The following is a 19,076-nucleotide window of genomic DNA, read 5'->3' as shown; positions in this document are numbered from 1 at the left end:
TTCCCTCTATCAACTCTGTCCAGGCCCCTCATTTTTTTCACTCCGAGCAATCACTTGGAAAAATCCTCGCATGGAATCCAATAATTGGACATTCAATTGGCATCACAGACCTGTGTGCGGACACTTGAGTTTTATTACTGCTCTAGGTACTTCTTGCCTTTTGCGTTTCTTTGAACACCAAAGGGAAGGCTGTGGAAGACAGATGGAAAACCCCTGAACATTTACCCTCTCACATGTTAATGAGGAAGAAATGCTCCAAATCCCGAAGAGGGTTTGAGGGACAGGAAATTAAGAAGGTAGGTGACAGCTTTAGGTTAGCAATGGCATTCTGCTTTGCATCCTACTGTACCCCTTCATTTTGTATATCATAAAATCAAAGAACAGTTACAGCACATAAGAAGGCCATTTGGCCCATCGTGTCAGTACTGGCTTTCTGTAAGAGCAATTCATCTAGTCCAACTCCCCTGCTTTTCCCCTGTAGCCCAGCAATACTTTTCTCTTCAGATAATAATCCATCTTTCTTTTGAAACCCACAATTGAACCTGTGTCCACCGTAGTCTCAGGCAGTGCATTGCAGATCCTAAGTGTTGCATAAAAGGTTTCTCCTCAGGTCGCCATTGCTTCTTTTGCCAAGTACCTTAAATCTGTGTCCCTCTGGCTATCAATCTTTCCACCAATGGGAACAGTTTGTCTCTATCTACTCTCTCCAGACTCCTCGTCACTCCTTCTGCTGCAAATGACATGAGTTCTGCTCCTCGGAACCTAACCTTTCCTTTCTTCCCCCATATCCTCCACTGGTTGTGCCAGAGGAACCGACACCAGAATTGGAATAGGATTTTTATGGCATTTAAGAGCTCATGCTGTTTTCTTCCTGTCCCCTCACAAGACCAGGCCAGAGATAGTCAACAAAGAGTGAAGTAGATGGGTGTGCATTGGACAATATACAGATCAAGAACCCTTACATATGGACAAAAGGAGGCCATTCAGCATTGCAAACCTGATCTGTCATTCAGTTTGATCATGGCTGATCTCTGTACCCACCTTGATTCTGTAACCCTTATTGCCCTTGGCTAGCAAAAATCTATCAACCTCAGTTTTGAAGTTTTCAATTGACCCCCAGCCTCAACAGCCTTTTGAAGGACAGTGTTCCAGATTTGCCCTACGGTCTGTATAAGGAGTGCTTCCTGACGTGATCTCCTAAACAGCCTGACTCTAATGTTAAGGTTATGCCCCCTTGTTCTGGACTCCACCCACCAGAGAAAACAGTTTCTCAGGCTCTATCCTACCAACTCCTTAATTCATCTTAACCACCTCAATTAGATCACCCCTTAATCTCCTATACTCAAGGGACTTAACTTAAGTATTTCTTAGAAAGGAGACATGTCTAAGCCTGTTCTTTGCAGACAGAAAGAACATGTATACACATTGCGCCTGTTTCAGCTGAACAAAATATGACACCCATTCACTGACTCTTTCCTCAGGGCAATGCCTTGACCAATCAGGATCAAGCTGCCTGGTTTAAATTTCAAACCATGCTTGGCAGTTAACTGTCAGTCACCATCACTGGTATATTCTCCATAGCAACGCCACTTGAAAACCAATCAGCACTCTCTTCACATGCAGTATAAATTGTTGTTTTCCCCCTTATATTGTTATTCCTGCAAAGTGTCCAAATAAGCGCATGATGAAAAGCTTAGCCATGTCTCTTTCTTCAGCAATACTCAAGTTCTGTACTACCAAACGACTTTACTTAAAAGCAGGCTCCTTAACCAAGCAGCTATGTCTCTGCTCAGCAGGGCCTTCCCTCATTTTCCATTAACAAGGTTTCTTAGCTTTTCAGTGTGACATGATCCTGTGCACTTCCCCCTGCCTGATTGCCTCATTATCCCCAGGAGCTACCTTTGGGTATTTGAGGAGGGATTGACTTATGGGGCGGGATTTTATGGTCCCACAGAAGTCAGTGGAGTTTTAAACAGCTCCCATCATGTTACAGCCCCACGCCCCACTGGAAGGGGGCCATAAAATTGCGCCCATGGCGTGTGCTTTGACTTTTCACAGGAGGAAAGAGGGGAGAAGTTCGAATGGATTGTTGAGGGGCTGAGTTCACATGTTGCCCTCAGCACAAGTGAAATTGAAGGCATCACAACCCAGCATTCAGTCTCTCGGGCGACAGTCGCATGTTTGGACGGAGGGGCTGTGGCGGGCAGAAGGGGGTCAGGCACATTGTGGGGGTCAGGCACATTGTGGGGGGCAGGCACATCGTGGGGGGTAGGCACATTGGGGGGGGCAGGCACATTGGGGGGGACATCACATGGGGGGTCAGCCCCACTGGGGTCAGTCGCATGGAGGAGCAGTTGCAACGAGGGGCAGTGACATTGTGGGGGGGGGGGCAGTCGCATGGGGCGGGGTCAGTCGCACAGGATGGTCAGTCGCATGGGATGGTCAGTCGCATGGGATGGTCAGTCATATGGGGGGGGGTGAGTCGCATGGAGGGGCAGTCACATGGAGGGCACAGTCATGGGGGAAGGAGTAGCATGGGGGCAGTTGCATTAGCTGGAAGAGCAGGAGGATGTCTCGATGGCCCTGATGTTGAGTCGACTCTTTGGCCGCCATCGCTCACTGGTGTCTCTCTTCCCAGCATGTACAGGGCTTCCTCCCTGTTAGAGATGAAGGTGGAGGTTGGGGGAGGAGGGGCTGGTGTAGACCAACCCTCCCCACATTAACGTTGCTCACACTATGGACTTCCTTTGAAAACAACAAGTTAGAATCACCTTTGTATAGCAAGAGTCTGCAAAAACCAAGATGGTAGTAAATAACACCAATTCAAGGTGATACACTGACTGTGCCAACAGAGTCAAATATAAAATCAGTGGAACAACTGAACAGAGGGCAATGAGGGAGAAAAGAAATGGGGGCAGAAAAATAACTATAAACCCATTCTAAATTCCTAATGATCATTCTTTTGTTGTTGTTTTGCTACATTGCCTGTGTTAATGGCTCAATGGGTAACACTCTGATCAAGTCGTGGGTTCAAGTCCCACTTTCCCTTGCAAAGAATTGTTAAGCCTAAGTCAATTGGGAATTTCCGGAATATGATCAATAGATTTTTATTGGGTGTGGGTATTAAGGGAGATGGAACTAAGTTGGGTAAATAGTGCCGAGGCACGGATCGAATTGAATGGTTTAAGGTAATTGGTAAAGGAACCAGAGAAAAAAAAGACTCGCATTAATGTAGTGTTTTACAGCCACTGTTGTAATGTAGGAAATGCGGCAGCCAATTTACACACAGAAAACTCCCACAAACAGCAACGTGATAATGACCGAATAATCTATTTTTTGTGAGATGTCAATTGAGGGATAAATATTGGCTCAGGACACGAGGGAGAACTCCCCTGCCTTCTTTGAAACAGTGCCATGGGATCTTCTACATCCACCCAAAGCTGCGGACTTCAGATAAACATCTCACCTGAAAAACAGCACTTCTGACAGAGCAGTGCTCCCTGAGTACTGCACTGGAGTGTCAGCCTTGATTTTTTGCACTCAAGCCCTGGAGTGGGACTTGAACCCAGAACCTTGTGACTCAAAGGCAAGAGTGCTACCCACTGAGTCACAGCTGCAAGATGAGGAAAATTTTTTTAACTATGGATCTGAAAAACCCTCTCTAAAAGGGTAGTGAACGATTCAATCATAGCTTTCCAAAGGGAATTGGATAAATACTTGAAGGGGAAGAATTTGCAGGGTTATGGGGAAAGCAAGACTGTTTGGATATCTCTTTCAAAGAGTTGGCACAGGCACAATGGGCAGAATGGCCTCCTTCTGTGCTGTAGCAGTCTCCAATTGCTACTGTATCTTCTGTCACTTCATCCTACTTTTGCCACCTATCTGCAGATATGCAACCCATAATGGTAACTGAGAATGAGCCTCATCAAGCAAAACACAGTGAGGAGGAGGGATAAAGTTGACTTTAACATCAGCTAGAAAGCACAAACACAGAGAGCAAACATTTGGTTCTTTCAATGTGTTTGAGCATGTTTAAACACTTCAGGTCACATTGATCGCGTTCAACAGATGAGGTATACCCAAGCCAAAGCACAGAAGTGGGCTAATTACAGAGATGGCCTGACAAGACCAGTTAATGTGACCTATTAGGACGGATGGATTTTCTGGGAATCAGCCACAGTGTATTCTACAAACATCAGTCACTTTGTTAATGCAGTGAAAAGGAATGTTTGCTGAATGCAGAGAAAAACCAACACGCCAGCAGGGCAAACACTTGAAAGACAATTTGCTGACAGCTTTGATATTTTGCAACTTTCAAACAGTCAGTGGTACCTCATGCTTAGATACATATGTACATAAATATGTTTCCTCTGGTCAGACCATGTTGTTGTGAGGTGGCAATAATCATTTATTTCCTCATCATTATATCTTTCAGATGTTTCACTTACAGCAGCCAATCACATATGGGGTCACGTGAGGGGGGGTGAGGTAGGGGTTGGGTGTGGGGGGGTAGGGGGTTGGTAGGGGGTGGGGGGATTGGGGGTTTTGGGGGTGGCGGTGGAGGCCAACACCAGGAGCAGGCTTCAGGCTCAGGTGGGCTAAAGAAGTTGGGAGAATAGTTTGAATAAGGTAGGGGAGATAGGGAAAGAAAATCGGTCAGAGAATGCAAAAGGGAGAGGGGGAAGGGAGAGATAGAAAAGCGGCAAAGTGGACTGGGAGGGGGCAAAGCAGGTGAGGAAGAGGAGGAGGAGAGAATGGGAGGGCGGAGGTGGTAGAGGAGAGGGTGGGGAAGGAAGAGGAGCAAGAGTGATGGGTTAGGTGGGGAATGAGGAAGTGGGGTGGAAAGGGAAGGTGGGAGGAGGGAGAGAAAAGAGCAGGAAGATGAGGAAAACTAGGGTGGGAGGGACATGCTCAAGTGAGTAGCAAGGTCATTGGAGCGTGGTCACCTCAGAGTCTTGTTGATAGTCAATGACTCTTACACTGTTTAGTAAATGTAAATTTTTATTTTAAACTTGTTGAAGCTATGCTGTCATTTCTTTAATAACTAATACAGTTTGGAACAAGCTTCTCTGTAGTCTCTGAGTATCGCCAACCAAATCTAATAGAAATCACCTACAGCCCCCTCAGAAATGAACCTTTTCCTGAGCCCAAAGTTGCCAAATGTGGCAGCGGCGCAAGGCCAACAGGCTGTACCCTGAGGCCTTTGTTTATTGTCTGCAGCCTGCTGTCCCTCTGTTAATGAGGGCCAGCCCTCAAGGCAGGACGGGGTCTTGCATTTGACACGATCAAGCTGCTCAGCGCTCTCTGCCAACCCAAAGAAGTGGCCGGAGGGCAAAATCTGCCCCCAGGACATGTGCCTGTGAAAGGGCAAAATTAACCTGTGGCGCAACGTAATCAATGTCATCCTCTCAGGCCACAGAGGGGGTTTGTAAGGGTCCTGTAAGGGTTTTTTTTTGTCAGGAGATACATTATGACTCCGATGTCACTATAACGGTGTGAGAAGCTGAGTAGCATTGAGCAGCAATGACTCAGGCAAGGAATTATTTCTGGATTGCATTGAGTTTGCACGTGGTCTGTGGGGAGTTGCGTCAGTCATCTTGTGGAGTTTGGAATGCCAATGTGATCGTTGAGAACTGCCCCAGCAACTAGAATTGCCGATAATTAACTGAATCCAACAAGGAAATTGTGCAGTGGGGCTGAGCACAACCCAGCAATGCAGATAAGTTTTTCTTGATTCCAAAGTTCCAATTCCACCAGAGTGTTTTGTTTTCCCTAATGACTTCCCTGGATTCAACACAGCTGTTATAATAAGACATCAAATATTATTAACCATTAAAGCCTGAACTGGAATCAAAGAAGACATTACACCATTGTTCAAACTTTGTGGAACATTGCTGGTTAGATTTTTACATTATCATATCCTGAAATGTTAACACTTCCCTCCCCATGTTATTAAGTATTTCGAGCACAGAAACTGCCCATGCTGGTGTCTATGCTCCACTTCAGTCTCCTCCCACCCCTCTTTATCTCACCCCATCAGCATATCATTCTATTCCTTTCTCCCTCATCTCTTTAACTAGCTTCCCCTTGAACACATCTATGTTATTTGGTTCAACTACTCCCTGTGGTAGTGAGTTTCACATATACACCACTCTCTGGATAAAGAAATTACCCCTGAATTCCCTGTTGGATTTATTAGTGACTGTCTTATATTGATGGTCCCTACTTCTGATCTTCCCCAAAAGTGGAATTGTCTTCTTGACCTTTACTCTCTCAAAGGCTTTCTTAATCTTAAAGATTTCAATCTGGTCACGGTAACAAAACATCCCAATACACTCCGACAAGAGTGATTATCTAATAACATTTGGCACCAAGCCACATAAGGAGGTATTAGGGCAGGTCACTCTAGTGATATGATGTGCATTCACCTTTAAGGGAGCATATTTTAACCTACTTCAATCATTACGTATTGCAGCAAGATGTGATGTATTAGTCCAACGACTTGTAGGCAGTCTATAAGCAGCAGTGATTGAGGTCAGACATGTGCCTCGTAGTTTCCCAGTTAAGGTTAGCTCCAAATAGTCTTATCCTCAGCCACATTATTTTTTCACCAATCCTTGTGCATGATTGGTATGTTTACGTCAAAGAGAAGAAGAACGTAATAGTGACTAAAGGTTTGACAAAAGAAGTAGGTTTTAAGGAGACTTAAAGGAGAAGAGAGGTGAAAAGGGTGAAGAAGAGATTGCAGAGCTTAGGACGTTGACAGTTATGATGAGGGAGCGTTGGTACTGTGGTGCTCAGTATGATGGAAGTAGTAAGGACAGAGGTTCACTTCCGGCCTGATTTGAGCTACATTGGGCAAAGGCTACATCAGAGCACAGGGGTGAATAAGCTGGAAGGGGAAAGTCACAACTGGTAGCATCAGAAGGCAGACTAGTGAACATTAGCGTTATGTTGGCTGCAAGCTTCAGACCAAACAGGCTATAAAATTCCAAAAATGACGAGGGAAACACATGCAAATATTTCTATTAAAATAAAGCCAAAAGATGTATCCAGCCACTTTTCGATTACTGGAATAAATGTCTAAACCTGATCATATAGACAAATTGTGACTCCAGCATTAGAGACAGTATTATAAAATGTCATCATACACGTGACACCATCTAATGAAAGAGCAAATCTGAAAAGTCAGAAATCTCAGAGTGTGATAGAGGTGGTTGTTCTTATTTTCTAGAAAGTTGTTTTTTTTTATGAAAGTCAATTAACTGGTACAGCAAGATGAGAATAATGGAGAAATCTCACCTTGACAATAGCATCTGTGAAACCTTGCCTGGATTCGATGAGTCGCAGCATCTCAATTTTTTTCTAGGAGAAAATAGACAAAACATGATAACAAAATGTATAAGAATATGGGGAGGTGATGTTGCTGGACTAGTATTCCAGAGACCCAGGGTAATCCTCTGGGGACCTGGGTTCAAATCCCATGGTGGAATTTGAACTCAAGGTTTAAAAAAAAATCTGGATCTAATGATGACCATGAAATGATTGTTGTAAAAACCCATCTGGTTCACTAATCCCCTTTAGGGAAGGAAATCTTCTGTCCTTACCTGGTCTGGCCTACATGTGACGCCAGACCCATAGCAATGTGGTTGATTCTTAAATCCCTGAAAAAGGGGAACTAGGGATGGGCCATAAATGCTAGCCCAACCTGCGAATGAATTAAGAAAAAAATGTAGTGGTTTAAAAATGATAAATAGCTCTTGACCTTCCCTCTTTTATCCAGAATACAGAGGTAACGGGAAAGGAGATGTATGTCTGCTGTGTGTTGCCCCAGGAATCTGTACTGAGGCCTCAGCTTTCCACCACGATCGATCAATGACTTGGATGAAGGTACCGAGAGTTCTGTACCCAGGTTTGCAGTTGCCATGAACTTAGATGGAGCAATAAGTGGTGCAGATGGGATTGGGGAGTTACAAAAGTCTGTAGATAGATTAAGAGAATGAGCAAATGGAGTTCAAAATGGGGAAGCATGAGGTCATCAGCTTTGGATACAAGAAAGACAAATCCAAACACTTTCTTAATGTTGAGAGACTAGAAACGAGAGGCAAAGGGTCTCAGAAGTTGACACAACAAAAACTTATATTTATATGGTGCTTTAACATAGTAAAAAATATAAGGTTTTTCACAGGACTGTTATGAAGCAAAATTTGGCACCAAACCACATAGAGACCTCTCTGCCTCTTTACCTCTCTCCCCTCCTTTAAAACGGTCCTTAAAATCTACCTCTTTGACCAAGCTTTTGGTCACCTGTACCAATACCTCTTTGTGCTCAGCATCATATTTTCTTTGATAGTCACTCCTGTAAAGCATCTTGGGAGGTTTTACTACATTAAAGGTGCTATATAAGTGCAGACTGTTATTGTCGCTGCTGACACTGTGCAAGGATAGCCAGGACAGGAACAGTTACAACACAGTCACACGACAAAGTAGAAACTCACTAGAGCATGTGTTCCAAAAATATCAAGCAGTAAGAGAAGTTAGTCTGCAAAGTCAGGTGTTCAAAGCTAAATGAGGCCCTTTGTGATTATGAATAATATCCCTCTTTCTTTCATTTACCAAAGTTGCAAGGCCAGGTTAAAAATAATCAGAATTGAATGGGGAATTGACACAACACATCAAACCGCAATGATTCACTGTGGGAATAGCCTCTGGTTCAGCCAGCAGGAATCTTTCTAAACTTGGAGAATAAACTTATTATTTAAAAATCCATAAAGTAACCCCTGACCATCTTGCAGTGGAATTGTGGATTAATATTTCTGCTTTCCTGTACTGAACAGCTAATGAGTTTAATCTCAAACTGCACGGCCTAGGGATCACAGATCTTGCCAATCATCATGGGCTTTGAACTATCCCTGAGCATAGAATCATGCAATGATAGAACACAGATGAAGGCCATTCTGCCCATGATGCCTGTGCTGGCTCTTTGGTAGAGCTATCCTGTTAGTCCCAATCCCCTTGTTCCTTCCCCGGAACCAGGGGACGCTGTCTCAAAATAAGAGCAAGGCCATTTGGGACTGAGATGAGGAGAAACTTCTTCACTCAGAGGGTGGTGAATCTTTGGAATTCCTAAGCCCCCCAGAGGGCTGAGGAGGCTCAGTCATTGAGTATATTGAAGGCAGAGATTGATAGATTGCTAGATGCTAAAGATATCAAGAGATTTGGGGATAGTGTAGAAAAGTGATGTTGAGTACAAGATCAGCCATGATCCAGTTGAATGGCAGAGCAGGCTCGAGGAGCCAAATGGCCTATTCCTGCTCCTATTTCCCATGTTAAGCTGTACATTGTTGAACTATTTGCCTCTCCATTCAACAGGGTGTTGAAGATCAAAACTCTGGAGATAACAAGTTGGAACTGATCGAACTGCAATGTCTTCCACTTTGAAAAATGAGTATATTCTGGGCACAATTTGATGTCATGTATTGAATCAGAGGTAATAGCAAATAGGGATTGATGAGTACAGTTCAATTTGGAAGTAGGTATGAAACGTTAAAATAATGTTTCATTCCAGGGTTATGAAGCAGTATGTTGATTTATCAAGTATTCTGTTTCTCTTGTGCTTTTCTCACCTTTTGATGTGTACTGAGCTCTGATGCCCTGAGAAGTGACCCTCTTCTTGCAATATATTTTACCCTGAACTCCCTGTTCTTATTTCAATTTATGACTCACTTCCCTTATCATGGAGTCAGCCGAGATTCAGTGATAGCGTTGGCATTTGTGGGTTCAAGGCCTACTAAAGAGACTTAAGCACAGAACCTAGTCTGAGGCAACTTGATTGAGACATATAAGATCCTGAGGGGTCTTGACAAGGTGGATGTGAAGAGGATGTTTCCTCTTGTGGGAGAATCTAGTACTAGGGGCCACTGTATAAAAATGAAAGGTCATTTAGGACAGAGGTGAGCAGAATTTTTTTCTCTGAGGGTTCAGAGCCTTTGGAACTCTTCCTCAAAAGGCAGGGCAGCAGAGTCTTTGAATATTTTTAAGGCAGAGATAGATTCTTGTTAAGCAAAAGGGTGAAAAGCTATCAGGTGTAGGCAGGAACGTGGAGTTGAGATTACAGTCAGATCTGTCATGATCTCATTGAATGGCGGAGCAGGCTTAAAAGGCTGAGTGGCCTACGCCTGTTCCTAATTCATATGTTCGTATGTACGTATGTAGATTGCAGGGTAGTACTAAGGGAGTGCTGCACTGTCATAAATGTCATTCTGCCAATAAGACATTAAACACAAGGCCCCTGTCTGTCCTCTCAGACCGACGTAAAAGATCCCATGGCCACTATTTCGCAGAAGAGCAAGGAATTTGTTACATTACAACAGTCGCTGTACTTCAAAAGGTACTTCATTGGCTTATAGAGCTTTGGGACATCCTGAGGTTGTGAAAGGTGTTATATAAATGTAAATGTTTTATAAATTTTAAAATAGAAACTACAATCGTCAAACAAGAAGATTATACCAATTAAAGGTCCTCTGAGCTTTAGTTATTTTTTAAAATTTCTGCTCAAGGAAAGAAGCATTTAAGCAATACCATACAGAGATACGGTGTATTTGTGCACTGTCTGATCCCTGTGACCAGGTGACAGTCATAAAGCATGCTGCAAGGTTCCTTCACTTTACCAAGCCTCTGGCTTGGCCTAAATAGCCAAGTGGTTATGGTACTGGGTTTGTAACCCCTAGATCAAGAGTTCAAATTTCACAATGGCAAACTATGAAACAATGTAACTTCATCTGAATAGAAACAGATGGAAATGTGTTTGTAGGCGAAAGAGTTACCAAGCCTCTGGGCTCCATCTAGTGGTACAAATCAGTTACAGCAGCAACACTTGAGGTGAACTGTGAAATTAAACAGAAGTAGTGGTTGAACCACTTGCTTTGTAATTGTCCTCAAATTTGGCAAGGAATACCGTGAGATTTAGAAATAAAAATATTCTTAAATGGCCTGGATTTTCCTCTAGTTAGCCAGTGCTCAATCTTCAGCTGATACATTAAACTACCTGCCTAGAATATAGCCAGGGTATCTGATGTATGGAATGCTGGCAGTGAGGTAGTGGCTGTTCCTCTGATGTGGGGTGAGGGGCATTGTTGGGCCCAGAGTGGAGACAGTGTCCTTACTACAGCAGCAAGATCCACTTGCTTCTTCCGCAGGTCAGACTGAACTCCCTATCTGCCTCAATTTCGGAGGCTGTGGGATACAGCCTCTCCAGTGTAGCTTCCAGCCCTCCTGCACCCAGTGAGGCCCATGCCCATGTTTATTGCTTTCCACAGCACAGAGGCATCAGGACTGCTCATAGGTCCAACCACGTCTTGAAGAGGAAGAGCAGGTTATAGTCTGCATCCCGGCCTCGCCAGCTTCTCTCTCATCTCTGCATGTTACTGCAGTGTCAGGGATAGCCTCCCCCTCCCTAGCCCAGTTCAGATCACAACCTCCAAGCAGGCACAGCCTATACAAAATGCAGAAATCGCTGATTCAGGAAATCAATGAAGGAGTGTGCAAGGTACATGCAAAGTGGGGGAAGGGGGTCCTCTACAGGACAATGAAAGAAGCACAGAAAGAATAAGAACAGCAAGATACCCTAGCTATGTATACATTGCTGCATGGGGTTAGGACTTCGTTTAATCACATATATTTAGCTTTTCTTGCTTCCTGGTTACTTTTAAATGGCTTATTTTGGATTTAACTTGTAGCAAGAAATAATGAAAAGGTTAAAGTTGTTCATTTCCAGGATGTTTTACAAACATGCGAATTAAAAGCAGGATTAGGCCTCTCAGCCCCTCGAGCCTGCTTTGCCATTGAATGGCTAATCTGATGACAACCTCAGCTCCACATCCCCACCTACCCCTGATAACCTTTCACCCATGCTTATCAAGGGTCTACCTGCCATCTGCCTTAAGAATATCCAAAGACTCTGCTTCCACCGCCTTTGGGGAAGAAAGTTCACGACCCTCTGAGAGAAAAAAATTCTCCACCTCTATCTTAAATTGGCGACCCCCTTATTTTTGAACAGTTTTAGGGTCCAATATCTCAGGGTTTAGTTTAGCTGACTGAACTATGTGCGGAAAATTCAGCCCTGGGTATGTCAGCGTTGAATCAGTGGGAACCCTCTCGCCTCTGAATCAGAAGGCACCGCATTCATCCTGCCTGCCCCACCCTTGCCTCCCGCCAGTCCCGAACATGGCCACAGTTAAAATTGGGCTGTTCTTACATAGTACTTACATAGCGCTGATATTCCACAGAGGTTTTTGCCCGGTAAAAGCTTCGCCTACGAAAAAGAGGTGGCACGGCCGAAATGTGAGTAAACCTCGGGGAAGACCCTTCCTGAAAGATAGGAGTTTTGCACAATGTTTTAGAAGTAATGCCCCGCATCATTTCAATATTTTTCAACTTGGGGAATTGATTCATTTGATGCCAATTTAAAAGGGTGTTAGAAATTCGAGCGGGCTCAAAGGCAGGGCTGCAGTATTTCTGTCACACTTACCATCTGGATCCGGCAGGGCCATTCGTGACACTAATTTCAAAAGCTTAATGCCCATTTTACAGGCAGTTATAACTGAATCTCATTCCCATGAAAGTGTCATAGCATGGTGACATATCATTTGACATATCATATTTGCACTGGCTCAGTGTAAGAGCTATCTACTCATTCCCATCCACTACCCCTTTCCCAAAAACTCTTTAACATTTTCCTAATTCAACTATTGAACCAATTCTCTTTTAAAAGCTATCATTTCTGCCATTGTTTCTGGTAGGACATTCCAGACCTCAAATGCCTCTGTGCTTGATGAACATTCTCCAATACCTGCCCTTTGTTCTTTCCCTGATGGTCTTAGCCTTATTCTCTCCAGTATTCTCTCCTGCTCAGTGACCAGCAGAAATATTTTTTCCTCATGAACCCCTCACAATTTTGAACACCATCAAATCCCCTCTTCCCCTGTTCCGCTCCAGTGAATAAAGAACAGGCTTTTCGAGTCTGTCCTCACAACTAAAGCCCCTCATTCCATGGTATTCCTTTTTCAATTCTCTCGAAGGCCTGGGTATCCTTCCTAAACTAAAGCTGGCATAACTCAAAACTCTGGTCCAGATGCTCCATCATCACTCCCTGACTTCTCCTGGACTCAGGGATGCAAGGGCAGGAAGTGGCATCAGATGGAAGTGGTGTAGGGAAGTGGCATGGAGTAGTGTGTCCACCTATTCTCCCATGCACCTGATTTCCCGCTAGAATTGAGAACTGGTGTGCAATACATCCATCCACAGGTGGGCAGCCCTGAATTTGGAGAGGGTGCAGAAGTGATTTGCTGGAATGGTTCCAAAGATGAGGGATTACACATTATGTGGATAGACTGGAGAAACTGAGGTTGTTCATCGTGTCACAGTGAAGCAGAGGAGATTTGTTGGAGATGTCTAAAATCACGAAGGGTTTAAATGGGTAAAGAGAATGACCGGAGGGTCGATAACCAAAGAACATAGATTTTAGGTGAATGATAATAGAAATGGAGGTGACATGTGGTAAAGTTTTTTTTTAATGGAATGAGTGGTTAGGAGTTGGAATGCACTGCTGAGTCATCATCAACCTTGACAGCAACATCCTTTACAGACAAGGAGCTTGAATCCACACTCACATAATTGCTGGCATTATGTACCCTGATGATAACTGCTGCCGATACAGCAATTCCCCAGCAAGGAGGCGATGACTTCAGGTGAGGAGACAGGAGGAAAAAGTCCCAAAAAAAAAGAAAAGTTGGAAGAATGGAGGGGGTGGGGTGGTGTGCAGGGAAATGCATTTTTGTTGAATGCCTTCCAGTGTACATTTCTTGTTTCACTGCCAGCCCATTTGAGGTACCCATCCCCCCTTTCTACAAAACCCTCCTACTCATCTCCCACCATCCCCCCCAACATTGACCTGGCTGATTTCCCGGCCTCCTGGACTGGCGAGCTGCATGGGGGCATCCATTTGACACCTAAGCCTCAGGGCAGTATGGGCCAGCACAAAGGGCAGTTATTTTGCCAACTTTGCACCTGAATTTTGAGTGCAAGTCAAATTTCTCCACCACCCCCCTCACCGCCATTCCAAACCCCTAACACCCCTATCTTGTCTCATCACGATCAATAGCTGAAATGTTAAAGCATTAAAGCAAAGGTCGAATTAACTGTGGGAAAAATAAAAACAAAAGCACTATACATCGGCCCCAAAAAATGTACGAAATTCTTCTCAGTCAGTCAGGTATTCACTTCAGTTTAGGAACTTTTGGTCATAGATTGGACTTAAAAGGTAAACCAAAGTAAGATAGTCTCCCGCAGCATGGACCTTCAGTGTGTCCAGTAGGCTTATGAATTATGCCACCATTTTCACATTGTAGGTGCCAAATTCCATTTCACATCAATGCAAATATAACAATATTACAGTAGCCCTAATGACCAACTAAAACAAGATTATGGAAATGTGAATGCTCCAATTGCTTTGCAAACTAAAGTGTCTTTGGACACTAGATTCAAGCTAAGTGTGTTAGACATGTAAATGGGCAAGTCTCAACATGTTCTTTGCTCCTATTGGTTACAAGGAACAGCTCAATGGTTTGAGAATTCCTCTAATTATAGAGAATGAATGCAAGAATGGGTCATAAGACACCTAGCAGCTAGATCACCCAGCACTGTCATTTCTGCTTCATGATCTCATGTTTTATTTATCCTTTAACAGCAACATTTGGTGGCATTCAGAGCAACTTGTCAGTTTATAATCAATATTTTACTCATTCAGATAAATTTCCCAATCAGGAACATTGGAATTTGAGCTTAAATTGGACACTCCTGATAGGAAAATTGGCTCCTGATCCCATAAGGTGAGCCCTGACTAATGCTGGGTCTGAAATGGAACAGAAATAACAGGGTCTGAACAGCACACACTATTATCAGTGCGTAAATCAGGCAGCAACTTGTGAGATGGTCGAGGTACACTGTAAATTGCCGATCACCACCCGTTGCTGGATGCTTTGTGCTGCTCCACTCTTAGCCTTGCGAAAACAGCAGCTCTTGTTTAATCTCAAACCAGAATCATGAAGTTGCTGCATTTGCCTACTAATTGCTCATTAAATTCGCCACAGAGAATCAAGTCTGGCAATTAACACTGCAAGTGCCTTTTCAACATCATAATAATCCTTAATGATTGCCCATAAGCCTCTCTGGCCCAGAAAGTGAACAATTAAAACCGTGACATCTCATTCCTTCAGGGTTATTGGAACTTTTAAAAATGTCAACATTTGATTTTTGTTTAACTTTTCCTTTCTGTCACTTTTCTCTCCCTCTTAATTCAATCTTTCTTCCTCTCTCGTTATTTCTCTTTCTGTATCTGAGTTGACATTGCACCAGCGCACTCTGATCCACCCTGCTTCTCAGTCCAATTATTACTCTATTGCTAAATCTAATTGGTTAAGGAGATGACCTGTTGAATCTATTCACTGAGGTCCCATTGGCCAAACTCTTCTGGTATCTTAAAAGCTATTGCATCCCATTTGCACGATCTTCCATCATTTCCACTTACTTAACAGTCATTTTTTTTAACCTGTCCATATAAACTGGGCTTTTAGGTGCTAACCTCTGTAATATAATTAATTTAAAGTGACTTGATTGCCATATTGTGAGAAGATTGAAAGATTGAAGTTTTTCTCCTTTTTACCCCCCTGTTACCACTCAATGGGGGAAAGGCCACACTCTAAGGCTTTTCATGCATTGGAAAACACCAAAGGGCTGGAAACTGGGTTAAGGCCCTTGGGCTATATGCCTGACATGGAATGAATATTGTAAATAACAAGAGTATTGAAATTGTATTGAGGCACCTCAAAGTGGAATGTGTGGAATGGAGAAAAGCTAAATTCTATTGCACTTTCTGTAATATTCAATCTGAAATGTTTTGGAATGTACTTGTACAAATTTTATGAATAAAGCATATTTTTGGAAATAGAAAGAATCTTTGCAGCAGGAGCTGTGGTGTTGCTTTATTTTTGATTTCAGCTGCCAATGACTATGTTGTGTTTCCCCCCTGAAAATTCCCCCAGAAGTATATATTCAGCTGGAATATTGTGTCCAATTTGGGACACTGAGGTAGGACGTCAAGGTCTTGGAGTGCGTCCAGAGCAGATTTATAGTACAAGGGATGAGCAATACCCATCACCTGGAGATAGTAGGGAAAACAGATTAAATAACCCTATTTATAATCTCTTTACATGCTTAAATAATGATACATTCCTTAAAAAATATTGTTAATATTAACTGTTCTGTGTTACCGGTTGTTTTCGAGCTCATACAGACTTGGCACAAAGTGGGGTAAGAACATAACATGTTGGCATGTGAAATGGGAGCAGGAGTGGGCCATTCAGCCCTCGAGCTGGCTCCACCATTCAATATGATCATGGCTGACCTTCCACATCTACTCCACTTTCCCACCCTATCCCCATGTCCTTTGGCTCCCTTGGAGCCCAAGAATCTAACAATCTCTGTCTTGAATATACTCGAGGACTAAACATCCTGAGAATTCCAAAGACTCACAATCCTCTTGAGTGACCTCAGGACGTTCCAAAGCTTTGCACAGCCAATGAAGTGCTTTTATAAATTGTAGTCACTTCTGTAATGCAGTAAACGGCAGCCAATTTGTGCACAGGAAGCTCCCACAATCAGTAATGCCCAGAGCGGTTATTAAACCAAGCAATAGCTGCAAGCACATGGCAATAGTGAAGCAGGGTTGGGATAAACCTGTAAGAAACATGCAACAACTGAGAGCTTACCACCAAAGGACACCAACCAGTAATTTCAAGCTCCAGCAGAACTTGTGTCTCACACGTACTTTCCTGTTCACTGTTAAGCCACAGGCAACAAAACATACCATTCCCAGGTATATTCCAGTCATGTTCCTCGCTGATGCATTTTGCTGTGCTTGCTTGTTCTGCATTCTGAGACTTCAGTATCTTCAAACGCAAAGAGATTATGAAGGGATGTTTTCAGAGAGAGGCGTGATGTTCCTTCTCCAGTTTGTAAACTGTTTGTTTCTCTGTCGACAAATGAAGGGAAGAGCCGCAGGTGATTGTCCATAAAATCAAATACTTTTCCTTTGAACACATTGTAAAACCACACAGAATATTCATCAGCAAATAGGTAATTGCTTTAAGATAATAACAAAATAATCTGTGGCAGTAAAGACTGGGTGGAATCTTTCAAAAAATGTATTTATGAAAGGAATTTTCGTTAATCTCACCTAAAATCCTTGCAGTATCAAAGTATCAGCTCCACCAGAAAGCTCCAACTTTCTCGGTCAATTCCAACTTACTGAATGTTTCTAAAAGCAGAGGCACAGTGGAAAGGAGGGGGGAAGGTTCAGAGCAGGAGAAAACAAACAGGAAAAGTTCCAGCCTCCTTCCCCACCCACAAATTGCCATTATTTCCAGGGCAGCTGACGAAAAACTTGAGCAAAGTTTCCGGAAAGTTGTGATTTGTGGAGGCAGATTTTGTACTCCGGTGCCGTCTGCAAACATTGCAGAGACCAAAACAAAGCAACATTAACAAACACCCTGGCAACCACAAAGTTTCAACTCCCCTATGGCTCTCAAACTCCTTCCCCTGGATGTATCCATATCCCTGAAGACTCTGTGCATGTGTGCGTGTGTGTGTGTGTGTGTGTGGGGATATCTGTCTCCGTGTGTGCACATGTCAGTGTGCAAATGTGTGAGTGTGTCTCTGTGAGTGTGAGTGTGTGTATGTGTGTGAGAGTGTATGTGTGTGTGTGTGTTTGTGAGAGTGTATGTGTTTGTGTGTGTGTGTGCGTGTGTGTGTTTGTGTCTGTGAGAGTGCGTGTCTTTGTGAGTGTGAGTGTTTGTGTGTGTGTGCATGTGAGTGTCTGTGTGTGTGAAAGTGTGTATGTGTGTTTTTGTGTGTGTGTGTTTTTGTGAGTGTTTGTGTGTGTGTGTGTGTATGTGTTCTTGTGTAAGTGTGCGTGTGTCTGTGTGTGTGTGGGTATGTGAGTATCTGTAAGTGTGTGTGTATGTGTATCTGGGTAAGTGTGTGTGTGTTTGTGTGAGTGTGATTGTGTGTCTGTGTGAGTATATGTCTCTGTGCAAGTGTGTATGTGATTGTGTCTCTGTGTGAATGTGTGTGAGTCTGTCTGTGTGTCTGTGTCTGTGTGAGTGTGTGTGTTTCTGTGTGTGTGTATGTATCTGTATGAGTGTGTGTCTGTGTATGAGCATGTCTGTGTGAGTGTGTATGTGTGTCTGTGTGAGTGTGTTTTTATGTGTCTGTGTTACTGTGTCTGTTTGAGTGTGTCTGTGTGAGCGTGTGTGTTTCTGTGTGTGTGTATGTATCTGTATGAGTGTGTGTCTGTGTATGAGCATGTCTGTGTGAGTGTGTATGTGTGTCTGTGTGAGTGTGCATGCGTGTCTCTGTAAGTGTGTGTCTGTGTGCCTGTGTATGTGTTTCTGTGAGAGTGTGTGTCTGGGTGAGTGAGTGTGTGTCTGTTTGATTGTGTGTCTGTGTGATTGTGTATTTGTGTAAGTGTGATTGTGTATGTGTGTCTGCATGAGTATATGTCTCTGTGCGAGTGTGTGTCTGTGTGAGTAAGTGTGAGTGTCTTTGCAAGGGTATGTGTGTCTATAGGAGTGTGTTTGTGTGACTGTGTCTTGTTTGAGTGTGTCTGTATGAGTGTGTGTGTATCTGTATCTGTGCAGGCGTGTGTGTATCTGTGTATGTGTATGTGTATCTGTGTGAATGTGTCCTTATGAGTGTGTATCTGTGTGTGTGTGTGTGTGTGTGTATATGTGTTTCTGTGTGTGTGTTTTTGTCTGTGTGAGTGTATGTCTGTGTGATTGTGTACGTGTGCCTGTATGAGTGGGTATGTGTGCCTGTTTGAGTGTGTATGTGTGCCTGTGTGTTTCTGTCTGTGTGTGTATGTTTCTGTGTCTGTGTGTCTGTATGAGTTTGTGTCTGTGTAAGTACGTGTAAGTGTGTATGTGTGTCTGTGTGAGTGTGTGTCTCTGTGCAAGTGTGTG

At 43.4% G+C, this 19,076-nt stretch overlaps 1 protein-coding gene across 3 annotated transcripts in view; it reads right to left on the bottom strand.

The window, feature by feature from the left end:
* The window catches only part of LOC121272372, a 131,842-nt gene extending 114,358 nt beyond the window's left edge, over positions 1–17,484 (bottom strand). For all 3 annotated transcript variants that reach the window (XM_041179034.1, XM_041179020.1, XM_041179026.1), the window contains exons 1-4: positions 17,294–17,484; positions 16,925–17,089; positions 12,268–12,369; positions 7,303–7,365 (exon numbers count right to left, since the gene is read on the bottom strand). In XM_041179034.1, the coding sequence (XP_041034968.1) occupies positions 7,303–7,365; positions 12,268–12,369; positions 16,925–16,990 (231 nt within the window). In that variant the 5' untranslated portion in view covers positions 16,991–17,089; positions 17,294–17,484. The remainder of the gene's footprint in view (positions 1–7,302; positions 7,366–12,267; positions 12,370–16,924; positions 17,090–17,293) is intronic.
* Positions 17,485–19,076: the final 1,592 nt, after the last annotated feature.

This window comes from Carcharodon carcharias, chromosome 2 (genome assembly GCF_017639515.1).
Source record: "Carcharodon carcharias isolate sCarCar2 chromosome 2, sCarCar2.pri, whole genome shotgun sequence".
Taxonomy (NCBI): Eukaryota; Metazoa; Chordata; class Chondrichthyes; order Lamniformes; family Lamnidae; genus Carcharodon; species Carcharodon carcharias.
Note: the sequence above shows the minus strand (reverse complement) of the source record. Positions and strands in the feature narration are given on the sequence as shown.